At 34.2% G+C, this 22,533-nt stretch overlaps 1 protein-coding gene across 5 annotated transcripts in view; it reads left to right on the top strand.

Annotated features, from left to right (window-relative positions):
- Nucleotides 1–22,533, top strand: part of LOC18110799 (G-type lectin S-receptor-like serine/threonine-protein kinase At4g27290) — a 133,606-nt gene that overhangs the window by 71,992 nt on the left and 39,081 nt on the right. The window contains exons 1-7 of one of the 5 annotated variants that reach the window (XM_024610838.2): nt 3,063–4,601; nt 4,965–5,105; nt 10,490–10,647; nt 10,886–11,096; nt 11,382–11,634; nt 11,715–11,865; nt 12,019–12,073. In XM_024610838.2, the coding sequence (XP_024466606.2) occupies nt 3,335–4,601; nt 4,965–5,105; nt 10,490–10,647; nt 10,886–11,096; nt 11,382–11,634; nt 11,715–11,865; nt 12,019–12,073 (2,236 nt within the window). In that variant the 5' untranslated portion in view covers nt 3,063–3,334. Of the gene's footprint in view, nt 1–3,062; nt 4,602–4,964; nt 5,106–10,489; nt 10,648–10,885; nt 11,097–11,381; nt 11,635–11,714; nt 11,866–12,018; nt 12,433–22,533 lie in introns of those variants that run through there. The other 4 variants (XM_024610840.2, XM_052456582.1, XM_052456583.1 and 1 more) reach the window with 4 other exon arrangements.

Here is a 22,533-nt window from a genome sequence, read left to right as displayed (position 1 = left end):
CTTCAGTTTCATTCGTATTTCGGATAGATTCGCTTGCTACTCGCGAGACTATCATTGCAGTTTTGTTTTCGCTTGTTTTGTTGTTTTTTTATTGCTTCTTGAGTCATATATACATATTTGGATTGCGTTGCTAAGATTGGTTCTATTTGGTTTTGGTTTCAATTCTGCAAGAACCGTAAGAAGGTGAGACGAGAGGTGTGAGGATATTAAGAGTGTTTGAGCGAAACACGAGCGACGTGAGGATATTTTTTTTACTACTAACCAATTTTTACAGGTATTATCATGTCAAATCAAAACAACACACCAACCCATCCCGAGGGAGAACTTAAATTCCAAATGCAAGCCATGACGTAGATGATGGAGAGGATGAATTTTGTGATGGGGAATGTGTGTGACAGACTTGATAGGGTGGAGAAACGTAGTAATGAAGCTGGTCTAAACACCCAAGACGTGAGGAAGCTAGGGGCTAAACCGAAAGCAAACAGTGGCAGTAGGGTCAAAAGGCCAAGGTGGGCTGATTATGAGGATTTTGAGGAGGCCGTTGATGATATTGGTGATGGTGGTCTTGAGGATGAGGCCATGTGCCATCAGGAAGGTTTTCGGCAGCCTAGAAACTGAAGGGATTTTGGGAATAGAACTAGGGGCCAATTCGGCCAAAGGGAAAATTTCTGTAATGTTGAGGGACATGCTGATTTAAATGGTGATATTGGTGATGGTGGTTTTCAGGATGCTCAGCCCAACACCAAGCGTAATCATGCCAATGACCCATTAGACGTGCCAATTGGGCCAATTACAAGAGCCAGGGCAAATAAGCTTAAAGAAGCATTGAATGGGCTTGTTCAGAACATATGGAGCAAGATGGACCTAGAGAGGCTTGGGAAATTTAAGGAGCATGAAGGACAGCCTTTAATTCATCTAATTCAGGTCCAAGAAGAGCCCAATTTGTGTGGAACAAGGGGTTGATGTGTCCGGCCCCATACCATCCTTCTTAGGCTTTTTTTTTCCTAATGCTACAAGGATAGAAAGTCAGCAATTTATTCTTCTAATTAAGTAAGGAAGTTGGCCAGATCTTGTTCCTAAAGAAGGGAGGATTATTTAATTCTTTTCCTAACCTAGGATGGAAAGTAATTAAATCAGCAACAAAGGAGGAAATTTGTTTTCTTATTTGTTCAAGTGAAACAAGGAAATTCAAGCTAATCAAGGACATCAAAGGGGGCAGCAACACAAATTTTCCAAATCAGATTTCTCCTAGTTTATTTGGGACTTCTTAAGGGTGACAAATCTGATTCTAGCATATTTAGGAAGGTAATTTTCAGATTTTTATTATCTTTATTATTTTCTTCTTAGTTTTTGGGTTATTATTACTTATTTGGGTCAATTGTAAGTGGGTTTCATATAAGTCCACCTAAGGGGGGTCCATTAGGGTTTCTTTAAGTCTAGAGTTAGCATAAATAAAGGCATAACCAAACATGTAAGGTTACGTAATTTTCAGATCAATAAACTTCTTTGCCGCACTTGTTATGTGTTGGTGGGATAATCTCCGTTCCTTGGTTCTCTATAGAACTGAAAATGACTTATCGAAGAACAACTGACTTTGTGGCGTCATCCTAATACTTCTCGTTTGCGAATCAATATTCATTGGGCACGGGTTTTCCATTTCCAATAGTGTTGGTGTCTAGGTACAAGTTATCTTTGTGTCACACTCCTATCAAACCTGATTCACTTGGCTTTCCGAGAATTGGTGTCTTTGTGTGTGGGTTGCGTGATCACGAGGTTCGCATCAAAAAGTCTTAAGATTTTATAACCAGACCGAACTCCTTTTTTTTTTATAAGGAAAACGTTGTCGTTTTCCATTAAAGATATAAATCCCTAGTTAATAATAATTTAGATTGCCTCATCTCTCTTCATGAGTGTGTGAGGGTGAGTTTTCTCTCATACTTTAATTCTTTAAAGAATTGAATCGACTTATCAAAGAACAACTGTCTTCATGATGTCATTCTATACTTTTTATTCGCGAATTGTCATTCATTGGGTGGGGGTATCAGATTTCAATAGTGTTGGTGTGTAGATTCAAGGTTATCTCTATGTCACACTTTCAAATCTGATTTTTTGTCTTTTCGAGAATTGTATGGTTTGCATATGAGTGACCAACTTCTCACAAGTAGAGGAGCCGAGGGAGTTTAGTTAGGGTCAAAACCCCTGCAAAAGTCTTAAGATTTTATAACTAGACCCAACTTTAGTTTTTTTTTTTTAAGAAAATTTTGTCGCTTTCCATTAGAGATATAAATCCCTATTTAAAAAGACAATAGCCACACCAGCAACCTAAAATCCTTCCTTCCTCTATTGTTTTCCCTGGCCCTCACCCACCAAAATCCTTCAATTGAGACGGTCTAAAATTATCCCTGCTTTTTTCTAAGCCACAACAAAGAATTTCAATTCAAGTTTGGTTTATTTTCAATTTATGGCAAGTTAACTTCTCATTTTTACTTCTCTCCATAGGCTTCAACAAAAAATTTACAAGTAGATTGTAGAAGGAGCTACTTGGATAGTTGGATTAGCCAGTGCTGGTAATATGCTTAGGATTCTTCTGGTACATGAATTCATTCCACGGGTTTACTGTTAATTTTTCTGTCGTTTTCATTTTGTAATATAATATGCACCTTTTCATTGCGTTTCTGAATTTTCTTTCTTAGCTCTTATCCGGACAATGCACCTTTTCATTTCATATAATATGATTTATTAGTATATAATAAGGCCCCCTTTTCAGACAATCACATTAACTTTCTTTAGATTTATTGACTCAACTTTTCACTCAAAATATATTTTATTATTATTATTTTGGCATGTCTTGTCATTTTTAATTTCACTATTAAATTATTTATACTAATATACTTAGTTTGGTATTTGTAACGTGTTTAACTTTAAACTGCAACGCAATCTATTATTATTAATATGATATAAAATTTTCTATGAGTGTTATTGATATTGTTGTATTTATTTAATAATAAAAATGTTTGAATTCTTTGTTATTCTGTTAAGAGTTGCTAATATATTTATAGCAATTGTGATCATTATTATATAATCATCAATGCATACAATGACCTTGATTGATGGATAGTCTGGTGGTATGCCACTTCCATGATTCCACTAGATTTTCAAGATTGGGTAGCTATAATTTTTTCCACTAGATTTTCAAGGTTGGGTAGCTATAATTTTCAACGAACTCAAGCAATGGAAAAGAGATGCGTTTACCTATGTAGCGTAGCATTGCTAGCTCTCCCCGTAGACTAATTGTGATGTTAAATAGGCAATTCCTTGTGAAGTGAGACCAGCAATGGATTCCATCCCCATGCTTGTTTTCTGCTTCATTTCATTTCTGATTGTAAGAACAGCCACACCTACTGACACCATAAACACAGCGCAGTTCATTAGAGATGGAGACACTATAGTTTCAGCTGGTGGGACATATGAATTAGGATTTTTCAGCCCCGGGAAATCCAAAAACCGATACTTGGGGATATGGTATGGCAAAATATCTGTCCAGACAGCTGTTTGGGTTGCCAACAGAGAAACTCCACTTGACGATTCATCAGGTGTTGTAAGGCTTACAAACCAAGGAGTTCTTGTTCTTCTCAATCGTAGTGGAAGCATCATTTGGTCTTCCAACACATCAACACCTGCTAGGAATCCAGTTGCGCAGCTTTTGGATTCAGGAAACCTTGTTGTGAAAGAGGAGGGTGATAATAACATGGAGAATTCCTTGTGGCAGAGTTCTGATTATCCAGGCAACACACTATTACCGGGCATGAAGGTAGGACGGAATATAATAACTGGCATGGACTGGCACTTGACATCATGGAAGTCACCAGATGATCCTTCCAGAGGTAATATTTCAATAATCCTTATTCCTGATGGATATCCGGAGTATGCAGTGTTGGAAGATTCAACTGTGAAGTATCGAAGTGGGCCATGGAATGGTCTGGGGCTCAGTGGCTTGCCTCGGTTAAAACCAAATCCAGTGTACACATTTGAATTTGTTTTTAATGATAAGGAGATATTTTTCAGAGAAAATCTTCTTAATAACTCAAGGAATTGGAGGGTCTTCGTAAGTCAGAGTGGTGATATCCAGCACCTCCTCTGGATCGAGCAAACTCAAAGTTGGTTTCTTTATGAAACAGGAAATACAGATAATTGTGAGCGTTATGCACTCTGTGGCGCAAATGGTATCTGTAGCATTAACAACTCTCCAGTGTGTAATTGCTTGAACGGATTTGTACCAAAAGTTCCAAGAGACTGGGACAAGACAGATTGGTCAAGCGGTTGCGTTAGAAAGACAGCACTAAATTGTTCCAGAGATGGGTTTCGGAAGCTCAGAGGTTTGAAGATGCCGGAGACAAGAAAATCATGGTTCAACAGGAGTATGAACCTGGAGGAGTGCAAGAACACATGCTTGAAGAACTGCAGCTGTACTGCGTATACAAACTTGGACATCAGGGATGGAGGAAGTGGTTGCTTGCTTTGGTTCAATGATTTGATAGATATGAGAACTTTCCTTCAAAACGAGCAAGACATTTTTATACGGATGGCTGCATCAGAACTAGGTATGAATTTATCCTCAGATTAGAGAAGTCGTTTTTTTATTATTATTAAAATTCGAAATATATTCAGATAGAAAACTAGCAAGCTATTGATTTTCCTTGCAAGGCTCTCAGCAACAGAGTTTCCTTCTATTTTAGTCTCTTAGCGAATCCAAACCAAGCTATTAATTTTCCCTTATACACAGCTAGATTAGTCATGACTTGGTGATGGTAACATGATGGATTGGTTTTCTCCTACCCAAAATGATACTGTTTTATAACAAATGAGTAGAAAGCTGAAATTGAATGATATATGGCCAAAGAAAACTTTCCAGCCATATTGGCATTTCCTCTTTTTAACACCAGTTTTTCTGTACCATGTTATAGATAACGGTGGCTCTGCAAAGGCTAATACCAAATCCAAAGTGAAGAAAATGATCATAGTAAGCTCTGTGTTGTCTACTGGGATTCTGTTCGTTGGCTTATGCTTGGTCTTGTATGTTTGGAAAAAGAAGCAGCAGAAAAACAGTAAGTATTTGTTAAATTAATTTAGATTAAAATAAAATAAAAACAGAAAATGATCATAGAAGGAGATTGGAATTCTCATTAATCTGTTTATTTTAAAGTGTTTGAGTTAACCTAAATACAAAGAGATTATATATAGGTTAAACTCAAAATATTATTATACCCTTAATAAATAAAACATAAGTAAATGTATTATTTAACATCTCCTCTCAAACTCACGATGTGACAACTACAAGCATCGAGAGTTTGCCAACTAGAAAACAAAAACGAGAGATGGAATGCGACTTGGTAAAGAAATCTACAATATGCAAGGAGGAAGGAACAAAAAGCAAAGTAATGGTGTCATGCTTGAGATGATGACGAGTAAGATGACAATCGATCTCAATGTGCTTTGTTCGCTCATGAAAAACCGAGTTGTGAGCAATCTGAATAGAACTCTAGTTTTCACAATACATAGAAGTAGGATGAGAATGGAAAACTTTCATATCAACAAGTAACCAACGTAACCAAACAATCTCCTTGGTAGTAGATGCCATAGTACGACATTCTGCGTCGGTTGAGGATAGAAATAATAGATTGTTTCTTGCTCTTCCAAGAAATAAGAGAATCACCTAGAAAGATACAGAAACCGGTAACAGACTTGCGATCTGTGGGATCACTACCATGATCAGCATCAGAGTATGCACGCAGCTCCAAGGAAGAGGTGGATGGAAATAAAAGACTCCGAAAGACTGTACCCTGAAGATATCGCAAAATACGAAGAACAGCTGCCTAGTGAACAATAGTAGGAGAAGAAACAAACTGACTAACAATATGAACAACATATGCAATATCTGGACGAGTAATGGTGAGATATACCAAGCTCCCAACAATAGTACGGTATAAAGTAGGATCTGTCAAAGGTAAACCATCAGAAGAAGAATACCTTCTGTTAACCTCAATGGGAGTATCTACAGTCTTGTTATCAGTAAGTCTAGTCTGCTCAAGAATATCTGCAACATGTTTTGACTGAGAAAGAAGATAACCTCTAGGTGAGGAAGCTACCTCAATACCCAAAAAATATCGAAGATAACCCAAATCATTCATTTCAAATTGTCTAGCCACCTCTGTCTTCAAAACTGAAATACCATCAATATCATCACCAGTAATAATCATGTCATCAACATATGAAGATAGAATGATACGACTTGTATCAATGAACTTAATAAAAAGAGCAGAATCATGACTACTAGAAACAAATCTAAGAGACGAGATCATAACAGAGAATTTCTCAAACCAAGCACAAGGTGCTTGTTTGAGACCATATAATGCTTTTTTAAGCTTACAAACATATCAAGAGTCATGTGAAACACCAGGAGGGGGCGCCATATAAACTTTTTCTTGAAGATCTCCATTTAAGAAGGCATTTTTAACATCAAGTTGAGAGATATGCCACTAACGAATCGAAGCTACTGCAATAAGAGTACGAATAACAGTCATTTTTGCAATAAGGGCAAACGTCTCCTTATAATCCATACCATATTGTTGAGAGTATGTTTTTACAACCAACCTAGCTTTGTATCACTCAATAAACCCATCAGAATTAGTCTTGATCTTATACACCCAACGACAACCAACAACACTCTTACCAGGAGGTAGAGGAACCGGATCCCAAGTATCTGTCTTATACAAAGCAGAAAGTTCCTCATCCATAGCCTACTGCCAAAAAGATCAAGAATTGCCTCTTTATAGGAAGAGAGATCAGATAGACAATGAATAGAAGCTAAAAAGGAAGTAAATGATGAAGAATAACAAGAATAAACAAAATCTAGTAGTTTTGTGGACTTACGAATGCATATGGATTGACGTAGAGGTGGATCCATAATCTCAGATAAAACTTAAGGAGTTGCAGATAAGAATGGAGCTTCAGGTGTACTGGAGAGTAAAGTGTCAATACTTGCAGAATTATGAGTACAAATTGGTTGAACATGGAGAGAAGTGTCTGAGGTACTAGATGTACTAGGAACCTGAGATGATAAACTATCAGAATCCTTAAAAAAATGGATCTATACGAATAAGATCAGGTCTAGTTAGGTTATGAGTAATGGGTGGAATAGAAAAGAAAGGTATATGCTCGAGAAAGACAACATGACGAGACACATAAAGTTTCTGAGTTATTGGGACAAAACAATGAGACCTCTTTTTACCTTCACCATAACGTAGAAAGACACAAAAAACAGATCAAGAGGACAATTTACTGTATTTTACATGAGGACGAAGAACAAAACAAATACAATAAAAAACTCTAAATGAAGAATAATCAGGGACACACCCATATAACTTTTCAAAAGAAGACAAACCCAAACTATGAGACGATGGAATGGTATAAATCAAACTTACAGTAGTAAGGACAGCTTCTTCCCAAAACTCACTAGGAACAGAAGCAGACAACAATAGAGAACGAGCAGTTTTGACAATATGTGTAATATCCCACATTGGCGGGTGAGGGTTTGGTTACTGGCCTTATTAGTAGTGCTAGTTGCTAACATGTTGTACGTGTTTTGGGGCGTCAGGCTCAGAAGTGGGCTCGCGTCACCAGGAACAAAACCATGAGGGCGGTAAGGCCCAAAGCAGACAATATACAACATGTTGGCCCAGGTTGTTACATTTGGTATCAGAGCTGACCTCACTGGCTGTCCGGTTGTGCCGACGGGGCCGTCGGGCTCCTTAAGGGGGGTGGATTGTAATATCCCACATCGGCGGGTGAGGGTTTGGTAACTGGCCTTATTAGTAGTGCTGGTTGCTAACATGTTGTACGTATTTTGGGGAGTCAGGCTCAGAAGTGGGCTCGCGTCATCAGGAACAAAACCGTGAGGGCGGCAAGGCCCAAAACGGACAAGATACAGCATGTTGGGTCAAGCTGTTACAGTATATATCTCAAAGAATTCAGAACGATGTTTCATTAAATAAACCCAATAATAACGAGTATGATCATCAATAAATGAAACATAATATCGAGACCCTCCTTTTATGGTAATAGAAGAAGGTCCACATACATCAGAATGAATCAAGTCAAATGTGAAAAAGAAATAAAAATACTTCGAATAAAAGGTAAAGCGAAAAATTTTGCTAGTTTACATCCACTACAATAAAAAATATCACAAGTTTGTAAATTTCCTAAAGCTCTTGTGGATGCCAAAAATCTCAAACGAGAAAACGAAACATGACCTAGATGAGAATGCCATAAATAAAAACTAGAAGATGAAGAACTCAAACGAAAAGAAGACAAATCAACAGTAGTAGTAGTAGTAGTAGTAGTAGTAGCAATAATTGACACTTTTAACTCGTCTAAAATATATAGTTCAATCTCCCTATGGCATGTCCCAATCAGCTTTTGAGACTGCAGATCATGTACACAATAAAAAGAAGAAGAAGAAATTACTAAATAATCATCAGAATCACATAATTAACCAACGAAAGCAAGATTCAATTTGAGTTTTGGAATAAGATAAACATTAGAGAAAGACAAGCGAGGTATGATAATAGAACCAACACCTGCTAAAGGCATGAGAGTGCCATCAACAATCATAACAGGAATGGAAGGCGAAGGGGACACAAAGGTAAAAGATGAAGAATCTAGAGACCTATGATGTGAAGCACCAGAATCTAAGACCCATTTAGAACATGACATACTTAAGAAACTATGAGGCAACTGACATATGGAAAGAGAAGCGAACATTGCTTATGGCTGTAAGGAGAGAAACTTTTGAAATTGCTTAGCTAGAGTACTAAGATCGGTGATAGAGCCTGATGAAGTTACTACTGCAATATTGTGGTGTGGTGGCTTATAACCCTGAGGTAGTCTATAAGCATTAGATTGTGACTGACTGTTATGCTTTCAAACTTGATTCTGTTGTCTCAACTTGGGACACTAGGCCTTCCAATGACTTTTCTGCTTATAGAAACTGCACTCATCGAAGCCAACTCTTGTGTAAGGCTTATTATGATTATTAGAGAATGGCTTAGAGGGTACTGCTAGTACAAAAGGATTTAAAGCATAAAGAATTCTCTTTTTAGAATAAGACTAAATACGTATTTCTCCATTCAATAACTCACTAACAACAGAGTCAATAAAAGGCAGTGGAGAACGATGCAGAATTGAACCTCTAAGTCCTTCAAAATCATTGCGAAGTGCTGTTAAAAACTATAACAATCGTTGTTGTTCTTTACGCTCAATATAGGCACCACATGCCTTTAATTCTGCCGATTTTGTAAGGGCTAATTGATCCCAAAGATACAGAATAAAACTCATGAATACTCATATTCTTCTGATGAAGAGCTCATATGTCATTCTCTAACTGATATTGCTTTGCAAAATTTGATTGCGTGAATAACCTTTGCAGATGATCTCAAACCTCCTTTGTTGTCTCATACTTCGCCAACTGCGTACCTATGGAATGCTCAACAGAATTGTTGATCCAAGTAATAATATTTGCATTGTTTGCTTCCGATGTATCTATCAAAACAACATCCCCTTCCTCAGTATTCTTGGGTATCACATAAGTTCCACTAACATATCCCCGCATCTTCTTACTCTTAAGAACATTTCTCATTACATAACTCTAGTACGAATAATTCTTTCCATCCAACCTCACACTCACAGACTGAAGCGAATCATCTCTTTCGGTGGCTATAATTAACAAACAAAACCAGAACGCAAAAGCAATGAAAGACAAAGTACCAGATTGCAGAAACTGAACAAATATCGCAGAAGCAAAACAAATATCTTCTCGAAATTATACGATTACTCCAAAACACAACACAAATTGTAGAAACTGAACGCAAATATTAAATTGCAGAAGTTGAAGGAAAGAAAAAAAATACCAGATTTTGCAGAAGCGGAAGATAAAATATCACTCCAGAAAAAAAATTGGGATAAAGTCTTGTTCCATAAAATCAGCTCTAATACCATGTTAAGTTAATTTAGATTAAAATAAAATAAAAACGAACATATAAGAGAAGGATGTTAGAATTCTCATTAATCTGTTTATTATAAAGTGCTTGAGTTAACCTAAATACAAAGAGATTATATATAGGTTAAAGTGAAAATATTATTTTACCTTTAATAAATAAAACAAAAGTAAATGTATTATTTAACAGTATTCACACCATACAAGATTGGGTATGGTAACGTATTCCTATTGGACCAGTCCTGGACCATTAGATAACAAGATTGGGTTTTTTTTAAAAAAAAAATTTAAATTTGATTTTCAGTAATGTAAGTGTGACTGTAAGTTGTTCCAAGCCCCGTTGTGTTTGATGCTATAAAAATCTTGAGTTTAGCAGCAAATAGAGATCCTTCGTCTTTCTTTCTATTTTTTCAACAAGCATAACAGTTATGTTGACAGGAAAAATGACAGGTAATTTGCAGAGAAGATCAAATAACAAGGACTTGAAGGAAGAACTAGAAATACCCTTCTTTAACGTGGATGCGTTGGCTTGTGCAACAAATAACTTTTCTGTATCCAATAAACTAGGACAAGGGGGTTACGGACCTGTTTATAAGGTAATAATTATCCATAAACAGTCGTGCAATATAGCTTCTGAGTTTTCACGGTACAAACTCCAGGCACCAATGGAGTTCTGTAGTATTGAAATTGTTCCACTACAGAACCAACCTTTTTTTAGCATAAAAGGATGACTGATTGGAAAGAATTCCTGAACAGATACAAGCTGCATGAAATTCTCTAGGAATTCAGCAGACAACGCATGATTTGCTTATGATGCTGAGTCATTATTTACAGGGAACATTAACAGATGGACGAGAAATAGCTGTCAAGAGGCTCTCTAAGAATTCACGACAAGGACTTGATGAGTTCAAAAATGAAGTCAAACATATCGTGAAACTTCAGCACCGAAATCTAGTGAGGCTTCTTGGATGCTGCATTGAAAGAGATGAAAATATGTTGGTCTACGAGCTTTTGCCTAACAAAAGCTTGGACTTCTACATTTTTGGTATGTATCTCACTAAACTTTTCAAAAAGCTATTCCAATGTTTCAAATCTAGCACTATTGAGCTTCCAAAATGGATTTGACATCAATTGTTTAGCCATCTATTGAGCATCGTTCAAAGCCCTTCGGAAGGTTGTTTTGTAGGGGAAGATTTCTCCACTTTCATGCTGACAAATTCTGCCATATATGTATATGTAATTGTAACTCAAAATTCACTGATCGTAACTTATCATCTCCTTTTTTCTTGTTCCTTCACCAACATTTATGAATCTGATAAGAGATGTAAAGGATTGACTTGGGCAGATGAAACTCGAAGCTTGCTACTAGATTGGCCTAAGCGCTACAACATCATCAACGGGATTGCTCGGGGACTCCTTTATCTTCACCAAGATTCGAGACTAAGAATAATCCACAGAGATCTGAAAACGAGCAATATTTTGTTGGATTACGAAATGAATCCAAAAATCTCAGACTTTGGCCTGGCTAGAAGTTTTGGAGAAAATGAAACTGAAGCCAACACTAATAAAGTGGCTGGAACGTAGTGAGTGTCTTCATCTCCATCATACGCATTTTATCTTCATAGTCTGCAAATGGAACTTAAAATTCTATGAATACATGCAGTGGTTACATATCTCCAGAGTACGCAAATTATGGGCTCTACTCGCTAAAATCAGACGTCTTCAGCTTTGGAGTATTGGTGCTAGAGATAGTGGGTGGCTATAGGAACAGAGGATTCCGTCATCCAGATCACCACCTCAACCTTATTGGGCATGTAGGAGTCAAAGCTATGTTACTTATTATCTTTAATTTCAATATATTCTTGAGTACTTTTTTCAGAAACCAGATGCCTGCACATGTTTAATGAGACCTGAACACTTTAAATCTTCAATGTGTTATTTATTGACAGCATGGTTTTGTTTATCAGGCTTGGAGACTGTTCAAACAAGGCAGGCCTCTGGAACTGGCTGCGGGATCAAAAGGTGAAACACCTTATTTGTCTGAAGTGCTACGTTCAATTCACGTGGGGCTATTGTGTGTGCAAGAAAATCCAGAAGATAGACCAAACATGTCATATGTGGTTTTGATGTTGGGTAATGAAGATGAATTGCCGCAGCCTAAACAACCAGGATTCTTCACTGAAAGGGATCTTGTTGAAGCAAGCCATTCATCAAGCGAGAGCAAACCACATTCGGCAAACATATGCTCAGTTTCAGTGTTAGAGGCAAGATAGATTACTTGTATTTTTTATTTTTATGAAAACTTGTGTGCTTGTTTTGCGTGGTCTTGATGTTTGTGATCGTGTGCTCATAAAAACTTTGCTGAATGTTTTCCATGGCAAGGTTACTTTCTAGGAAATTATTAACATTTTTCAGTGAAAAAACAAAAAGGAAAGTTTAGAAGTTAAAAATTAACCCAAATACAAATACAACTCAAGCTTTTAGTGGGGATGGCCTTAAGCAAACTGGGCTCTCGGCTTGGCTCGATTAAGGCATAGACTTATGTATTGTAAAATAATCTTTTGCACCACAAAACATTATTTTATCCCAACTTAGATTTGAACTTGGGTCTGGCCCATAAAAAATTACTAGTCCAGTCTATAAATGGTAAAACTGATTAGTTTTCTTCTAAAATAATTTTTATAGATCTGAACAGTTTTTTCAGCTTAAAAGATATGTAATTTAAAGCTACAAATGTTTAGGTTTAGTTCAAATTTTATGGAGAGTAATCAAAGCTAATAAGGGAATTTTATCAATTTTTGGTTCCTAAAATTGTTTATAAAAAGGATTGAAGAAGAGTGTTCTCAGGTTGGTTTTTCTACACTATTTGGATAGATTTTTCTACAGAAGTTGACATTCTTCTACATATATTTTGCATTTTAAATCTTCTGGTTTTTTAAGATTTATTACGTTTTGTTTTCCTCATAATATACAGCTTAATTTCAATCCTTATAAAAAGACATTAAGTATAATTCATTTGTATTTGTTAAACATTGTTTACGAGTACACCTAAAGAAGACGGTGTTGTTGAAATCCTGTGAGACTTATTGAAGTAAGTTTTTTTACAGAAAGTGAGGAGCAACAAAGCTTTAAGGATAAATGATTTTAACTTTGACAACAAAAAATAAAATGAGATTGGTTATATTCTAAAATCTTCAACAAAAAAAAAATTGATATTGCTTTAAGGACGAAGCACCCTTTCTTTTCATATAATATGATTTATTAGTACATAATAAGCCCCCCTTTTCACACAATCACCGAAGCCTTATTCTCTCTTATTTATCAACTCTTTCTCAACCCCCTTTTCACACGATCACAAAAGATGGTTTAAAAAAATTAAAAAAAAAAGTTGCAAGAAATTAAAATTTTCAAAAATAATTAATCATTAAAAAATTTTAAAACATAAAAAAAGTAATTAAATATTTTACTGAATCTTACTTTTTTATATTGCTAAAAACTAATTAACATAGTTATTCTTTTTGTTTTTATTCTCTATTGAGTAGTTTTTTTAATTGAGAAATTAATCTTTATAATTATTATATTACTACCATTATCTCTTTATAATTATCAATAGAGAATTTTTATAACACAAAAATATTTCATAAAAATTTAAAAGTGAAAGTTTGACTAATACATTAATTATGTACCACATAAAATAAAACACAATGAACTAAATAAAAATAAACCCATGTTTGAAAAATAGATCCATCTTAATTTATGGTTCAAGTTTCAAATTAATAACTAAATTATTTTATTAAATTATAAATAAATAATTTATCCTAATGAAATCTAAATTGTTCTCAATCACATAAATAATTGATCCTAATAAATAACCTATTCTTTTATCTTTTGTAGTTTTTTTCATACTACAATTAACATAATTACTTTTTTATAGTTTGATTTTTTTTTCTATTCTAGTTTAATTTCAATTTGGAGTATAACCATAAAATAATTTTTAAAAATAATTTAAAACTAGGATAGGACTCTAATAGAAGCAGGATATTCTTAATTCAATTAAGACAGATATAAAAAAAAATTAAATTATAATTTTTTTCATGCAGTCCAATGAAAATATCACAACTAGACATATATTTTTTTATTTATTTATAGAGTGGTTAGTTACTATGAAATTCCTTTTTTTCAGCCTTTTTATGATTCTAAAGTTACATGTACATATAAAAAAGACAGATAAATGATTCCTTAAGCTTGATGTTTTAAGTCTTAAAGTAGTGTCAACCATTTTTGGAACACAAGGGTCACTTCAGAGCAATAATTTCCAGAGTCATGCATTTGTCATCATTTTAATTCATAGAAACACATATAATCAAGTCAAAAATTCAAATAAAAAACCCTTCTTCTTCCTGTATCAATGGCCGGCCACACTTCCTTAGGAGCTAAATTTGTTTTTCAAAATTTCTTGTTATTTCAACTCATTTCAACCTTATTCTATGTCACAAACATCAATTCAATGCAATTTCTCATTCCCTCCAATATTCATCATGAACTCTAATCTCAACTTGATGAAAAATTCAATGGAAATTTAACAATTATTATAAGAACTTGTTAAATGGATGTTGGGACACCTTACCAAAGAGTAATCTAGGCTCTAATTGCTAACCAATCAACGATTTCCACCTCTTCTTTATTGCTTATTGTTGCCACCACTTTCTCCTCACTCTATCCCCAAATTTCTTCTCTAAACACTTTAAATCTAAAGGATTTTGTTGCCTAAATCATTTATTATCACTAACTCTTTTCTTTTTCCTTGTATTTCTCTAGATTTTCTCAAGAATTTTTAAATAAAATAGAGTTTTTTCCCTCTCTTCCTTCTTTATTCTCCATGGCCGGCTGCTACAAGCCTTATATAGGTAACAATTTGTCAAATTCCCACTATGTCCCTTCAAATAATAAATTTTATAGTTATCGTGTATTATTTCCGTCATCCCGGTATATTTTTAATATCAATTTTCAACAAGCAATGTCGAAATTCATTAATTCCTCAGTACCTTTTTTTCCTCATAAATCACTTCTGTTTAAATTTAATTCACATTTTGAATTTTTTTTATTTTTCACACTTCTATTTAAAAAATTTATTTGCTAACCATTTTTTTGAATTTCAAAGGTCTATATCACTTCCCTTACTACAAGTATCAAATCTCCAATTTTCATATTTTGTTTGCTTAATTTCCTTATACACTTCCTTTAGAAATGTTATGGAACTCTTAAGTTGTATCGTGTTTACATTTCTTAACCAACATTACAAGCGATGATTTCTGATCAATTTTTGTATCAAATCCACAATTTTCATATTTTATTTGCTTAATTTCCTTATACACTTCCTTTAGAAATGTTATGGAACTCTTAAGATGTATCGTATTTACATTTCTTAACCAATATTACAAGCGATGATTTCAGATCAATTTTTGTATCAAATCCCCAATTTTCATATTTTATTTGCTTAATTTCCTTATACACTTCCTTTAGAAATGTTATGGAACTCTTGAGTTGTATCGTGTTTAAATTTCTTAACCAACATTACAAACGATGATTTTGGATCAATTTTTATATCATTATATATCAAAATGTGTACATCGTTCATTTTTTCCTTCAATTTTACGCCGAATTAACACCTGGGGTTTACATATTGTGTTTTTTCTTTGATAAAAATTGATCATGCCAAACACTACTTTATTGAAAAATAGGCTCAGCCTAGCCACATGAGCTAGGCTTCCTAACCCAAAGACCCAAACTCATAAACACGACCAAAAACAAAAAAAAAATGAAGATCAAAGAGGAAAAACATTTAAATTCATACATTGTTTTGATTGATTTCAGTCCCTGAACTTACATGTCTTTTGCACTTTGGTCTTTGATTTTGAGATTCTTTGATTTGGCTCGTATTTGACCCCTGAACTTTTATTTTTTTATAATTTCACCCCTTATTTCATCCAAAAGCTTGTAAAAATTAAATCTTATCAATTAAACCCAAATTAATCTTCCAAACTTAATTTTCATGAATTAAGTCATTAATAAAATTAATTTGACCCATTAAAAGTCTAATTAAGTCCTTGAACTTAATTAATTATTTTAATTTCAGCCTAAATTAATTTATAAACTTAATTAAACCTTTAATTATACCTATGATGAAATCAAATTAGCCTACTAAAAATCTAACTAAGTCCTTAGAATTATTTTTATGCAAATTCATTCAATTTTTTAAGTTAACCTTTAATTTGCACTGCTTTTCACATTTAGATCCTTCAATGGTGCAATCGAGTTTCTGAACAACGTTAAAGATCCAATTTGGTCCCTCCATCTCTCATTTATGCATGTATATCATTCTTTCACTTGTTCTTGCCAACCAAGTCACTTGTCTTCGTGTATTTCTTTTATTTTTCAACATTTATTTTTCATTTTTTCTTATTTTTATTTAAAAGAAAAGGATAGTTATGACACATAATTCTAATTGGAAACCGTTGTAGGTAAGTGACCTAACTTACATACAAGTCATTACTTATTCTTCTCTTATTATATAAAAATTATAGCGCCTCATAGTCAGAATATAATACAAACTCCTTACAAATCAAATAATTCTCCCACTTCTTAAGAGTTTAAAAAACAACATAAAACTATTTTTCATGTGTGGACCACTTTAACCTAGCATCACCACTTAGCTTCTCATTAAAAAATACCACGGGTCTCTTCTCTTGGGATAGAAATCCACCAATCTCGACACCATAAGTATCACATTTTACCTTAAACAGTTTGTCAAAATCTGGAAGTGCCAAAACCAAAGCATTGCTTAATTTTTCTTATATCAAAACCAAGTTGTTTTTTGTCTCTTCTCTGCAATCAAATTTTCCTTTCTTCATGTATCTAGTAATGAGAGCCACAATATTACTAAAATTTCAAATGAATCGGTGATAGAAAGTAGCTAACCCACGGAAACTACGAACCTCATTAACCAACAACATAAATGTTAATTGCTTCAAGAATGTTTGTTTTTTTCTTGTTCATCCACTAACATGATGTAGTCAAGCCTCTGATAACGAGTGATTCTGAGTCGTCAAATGTGAGTCTACCATAACTAGATGAGGATCTGCTCTAGACAGATTACGTGGATGGTCTAGCAAAAGCATTTATGGACTAGTGGAACATTTCAAAGCCCAAAAGAAGGTTTGGTCATGCTAAGCCAAAATAATAGTTCAAAAGAGTTATAACTTTTAATCCAATTGTTGAATCACACTTAAATGTTTACAAGATTTTTTGGAGGTTGTTTTCTGTATAGTAGCCACTATGTCGCTACACGAACCATGAATCTTTAGATATAAAAAATATCATTGAGGCCCATATTTATGCAATTTTTTGTGTTTTTCCTTCTTATTTTAATATTTCTTGCTTATTTTGGATTTTATGCTTCTTTTCTTTGTAATTTTAGATTTTAGTTTTTGTTTTCTAGTTAACGTAAGGTTTTTGGTCTATTTAAAGCTTTGTGAACCTCCTAGTGATGCAGACTTCATTATCATTATTTTTAAAGAGAGTAAATTTGTGAATTTGGAGCTCACACTTGCAGGTTATTTCGACCATTTAAAATATTATGTGTTCTTTATCTAATTATTGTCTTTAGCTTCTGCTTGCATTATAATGCCTTTATAACCATTGCATGAATCTGCCTAGTTTCTCGTACCTCTGTTTGCATCTCAAGTTCTGAACTAATTATTATAATGAAAGCCTTTCCCTCTAATTTAGAAGCTTTAGGGTTGAATTCTCCCTTCAAAGGTATAAGAGTATAATTCATATCATTCTTTATAATCTTGTACAAATTATCTCTAACCAAGTGTTTAACATCTACATCATATTGCCAAGGCCTATTGAAGATTAAACTATAAGCAACTATATCTACCACATCAAAATACATCTCACCCTTATACGTCCTAACCATATAGTTATGGTTTTAGAAACATCTTCCTAACCACATGGTATATCTCTCATAATCATCATCATATTTATATAATTTTTCTTTCTCACCCCCATCAGATTCACTCATCTTGCCCTCGTCGTCAGAGGGTTCTAGCTTATACTGTTATTCAATCAGATTAACCAATTTCGGTCTTCTATAATAATTGGAATAGTGTCCTAGTTCTCCATACATACACAATTTATCTATCATTAGCATCTCATAAAGGTTATTCAGTTTGTTTATTTCAACTTGTTTTTTTCAAAATCTTATCAGGTCTAATAGTATTGGGCCTTATTAGAGTTAGCCTTGATGGTTGTACGCATTCCCCTTATTAGTAAGATCGAATCTACTTGTCTTATTATATTGCCTTCTAGAAAGATCATACCTGTCAAATCTAATATTGTTACCAACCCTCTTTTTCATTAGCATCTCAACCTTTAACTCTATATTTCTCGCCTTAAAGAGCGTAAACAATAATTGTACTCCAATCTTATGTTGCATTGCTGGTTTTAACCCTCTCATAAACCTTACAACCTACTGATTCTCTGTCTCTTAGAGCTTGCTATGTTCTGTTAGCTTTTGAAATTCAACGGTGTACTCACTGACAAATTTATTACCTTGTGAATAATCCTAGTATCACTGAAACAAATAATGCTCATAGTCATGAGGAAGGAATCTCCCATGCAACAATTGCCTCATATATATCTATGATGTAATAGGTTGTCTCTTTTCTCTTAATTGTGTATCTATCTAATGTTTCCACCAGGAAGAAGCTCCACCTATCAAGTTATATGCAACCAGTGTCATATTTTTTCTATCTTAAGAAACTTGAGTACTCCTTAACCCTATCATATTCACCGATCCAATCAAGGAATTCTTCTATGTCCAGATCTTCATTGAATGTCAAGATTTCTATCTTAATGCAAAATCATGTGTTCATTGCAGTGGTTATCTTAGAATGTTAAGGCTCTATCACCCCTATCAAATTCGTCTCCACTAAAAACTTCCACATGGACAAATGGTTGTCTAAATGAATCTTCAGGAATAAGTCTAGGATTTGGCTACCTCAAGGTAAGTCTCTAAGCAATGTTCTCTTCTCTTCACGATTCATGTTTGTGTTACCCATTAGCCGAGCTAGATCTGTTATGGTTTACTCTAAACAATTAAACCTTTATTCCAAATAATCTAGTTTTTGCTTATAAGCCTGTACAATGCTAAGAAAGCCTTCATTCCTCCATCGTGGAGTGAGTTCCTATCATCTTTATCCATAAAAAAAAAAAAGCCAACCTGATCTGATACCATTTGACAAGGCATATAGTTGATCCCTATCATATTCACCGATCCAATCAAGGAATTCTTCTATGTCCAGATCTTCATTGAATGTCAAAATTTCTATCTTAATGCAAAATCATGTGTTTATTGCAGTGGTTTATCTTAGAATGTTAAGGCTCTATCACCCCTATCAAATTCATCTTCACTAAAAACTTCCACATGGACAAATGGTTGTCTAAATGAATCTTCAGGAATAAGTCTAGGATTTGGCTACCTCAAGGTAAGTCTCCAAGCAATGTTCTCTTCTCTTCACGATTCATGTTTGTGTTACCCATTAGCCGAGCTAGATCTGTTATGGTTTACTCTAGACAATTAAACATTTATTCCAAATAATCTAGTTTTTGCTTATAAACCTGTACAGTGCTAAGAAAGCCTTCATTCATCCATCGTGGAGTGAGTTCCTATCATCTTTATGCATAAAAAAAAAAAAGCCAACCTGATCTGATACAATTTGACAAGGCATATAGCTGATATCAAACTTAGCAATATATTGTTCATAATAATAACTTAGAGTCCGCTCTAGCAATTAAAATAAACAATCATAAGAAAACAAACATATTCATCATATAAACTGAAAAGAAAAGGTAAAACAAATCTCACAGTTCTTGAAATCTGAAGGTTTCTCTGTCCTTGCAACCAAGAAAAAGAGCTTAGTCTTGCATGTCTATTGAACAACTAATAGAAAAGAAAGAAGAATGCATGATTTTAGGTTATTGGAGGAAAGGGTTCGTTTTTCTTCTCTTCTAGCCGCCCCCTTCTTTCCTTTCTCTTTTTCTTTTTATATCTTAGGAAATCTTAATCCCTTTTCTATAACGTAGTCCTTTTCTAAGTAGATAATTTATATTTAAGTATTTCAATAACTATTTTCCTAAAATAGAAGAAATAATCTTGCATAAAATCTTCAAACTTTGACTTTTTACTTAGAGGAACTAATTTTCCAAAATAAAAACTTGGATGTCGATTTGGATGCTTTGAGAAGTACTGTGGACTTGTTTCTTCACGAAACCTGTCTGCTGTGAGAATTCATGTTTCATTTTATAAAACTCATATCTCTCTCATATGAGATCCTTTTCTTCTGAAATTTGGTAGCCTGGTAGGTCTTCAAGTCAGGAATCTAACAAAATTGAGTTTGCATCAAATGGAATTTTATAGCTCAATATATTCAAGTCGGAATGATCAAAGGTAAACATTGGCAGAATGCGAGATTTGTCTTTGAAGGCTGCGATTTCCATGCTATTTCTCTTTTTATTTTTATTTCCATATATGTATAGAAAGATATGGATGTTAGCTTTCTAATGTCACTGGAATCACTTTGTTTCAACCTCTAGAGCTCAAGCTCTGCACAAAACATCAATTGGAGGTCAAATCTGCCAATTATCTTCAATTTACTTCTTTTTGAATCTTACATCCAAAAGTGCCTTCAAATTATAAAACAAAGAATATCAAGGCATTTTATATATAAAACATAGGCCAATTACTAAGTAAATGCGAGTAAAACTATCGAATAATATGGTTGTATCAATAGCTTGGAAGGTAATTCTCAAGGTAGCTATTCATTATTCTCAATTCTCTGAATTGATTTCAATGAAGGTTTTTCTTTGGTATCTTGTTTTGATACTGTTAGAGCAATCATTTCAATTGTTGCTCATAAGGGCTAGTTGTAATACCAATTTGATATAAAGTTAGCCTTTTTAGATAGCGAGTTGAAGTAAGAAGTCTATGTTGAGCAACCGTAAGATTTTGTTGTTAGTGGAAAAGATGATAAGGTGTGTTCGCTGAAGAAGGCATTATATGGGTTGAAACAAGCTCTAAGAACTTGGTACAACCAAATTGACAATTACTTCATTCAACATGGGTTTGAGAGAAGCAAAAGTTAGCCTTCTTTGTATGTGAAGAAACAAGTAGAGAATGATGTTCTTATTGTTGCATTATATGTTGATGATTTAGTGATTATGAGGAGTAATGGAAGATGGATTGAAGACTTTAAGAAAGAAATGATGAGAAGATATGAGATGAGTGATATGAGGCTGCTACATCATTTTTTCAGTATTGAGGTTTACAAGATGATATAGGTGTCTTCATTTGTCAAAAGAAGTTTTTTGAAAGAATTCTAAAAATACTCAAAATGTTTGGCTGCAAACTTGTTGATGTGCATTTGATGGTGAATGAAAAAGCTAATGAAAGATGATGGAGGAAAAACGATTGATGCTATTTTTAATAGAAGTTTAGTTGGGAATTTATTGTATTTTGCAGCTACTTTGCCAAATATAATGTTTGTAGCAAGTTTACTTTATAGGTTCATGAAATCTCCAAGTCACTTCCATCTTGGAGCAGCTAAAAAGGTACTTAGATACATTGAAGACATTATGGAGCATGGAATCAAATTTGATTGAATTTCTCAGTTTTGTGATAGTGATTGGGATGAATGTATTGATGATATGAGAAGTACTTCAGGCTACGTCTTTTTTATTGGTTTAGGAGTGTTTGCTCGGTGTTTGAAGAAGCAACAATTAGTGGCTGGATTATTTATGAAGTTGAATATGTTGCAATTGATTTGGGTACTCAACAAGCTATTTGGTTTAGAAGAATTATGAAGGATGTGGGTGAAGAGCAAAGAAGAACCTACAACATTTTTTTAGTGGTAGTAAATCAGCTATAGAAATGGTAAGGAATCCAGTTTTTCATAGTAGAACCAAGCACATTGCAACATTATTTCATTCGTTAAGCAACTGAGTTGTGTTCATGGAGTCAATAGGGTTGGCTAGTTTTACAAACAGCAACAAATTAGTGAAGAAAAAACGAAGGAAATATAATCCATCAGCACTGATGATTCTTTTAAGTAGCTCGCTTTGTTATGTTATAAAATAGCTGTCCTTGCTAGATGTGAAAAATATTCGTCTTAAGAAATTGCCTATCTAACACCAAATCAGTCAACTGGTACTTCGCGCTACGTTCCACTACTGAGGTAAACGATTTAACACCACAATCAGTCTACCGGTACAGCAATGTTCCACTACTGATGAAATTTACATGCATAATTGACAGATAGTCAGCACTACAGAGAGCCAAGGGAAGTACCAGTGATCGTCATCGTTGCTGTGCCGTGGCCTCTGGGCACCAAGAAGTGTATGACGCTGCATCAAGACTTGAA

The sequence above is a fragment of the Populus trichocarpa genome, chromosome 10 (genome assembly GCF_000002775.5).
Source record: "Populus trichocarpa isolate Nisqually-1 chromosome 10, P.trichocarpa_v4.1, whole genome shotgun sequence".
Taxonomy (NCBI): domain Eukaryota; kingdom Viridiplantae; phylum Streptophyta; class Magnoliopsida; order Malpighiales; family Salicaceae; genus Populus; species Populus trichocarpa.
The sequence above is the reverse complement of the archived record's forward strand: the minus strand, read 5'-3'. Positions and strand labels throughout refer to the sequence as shown.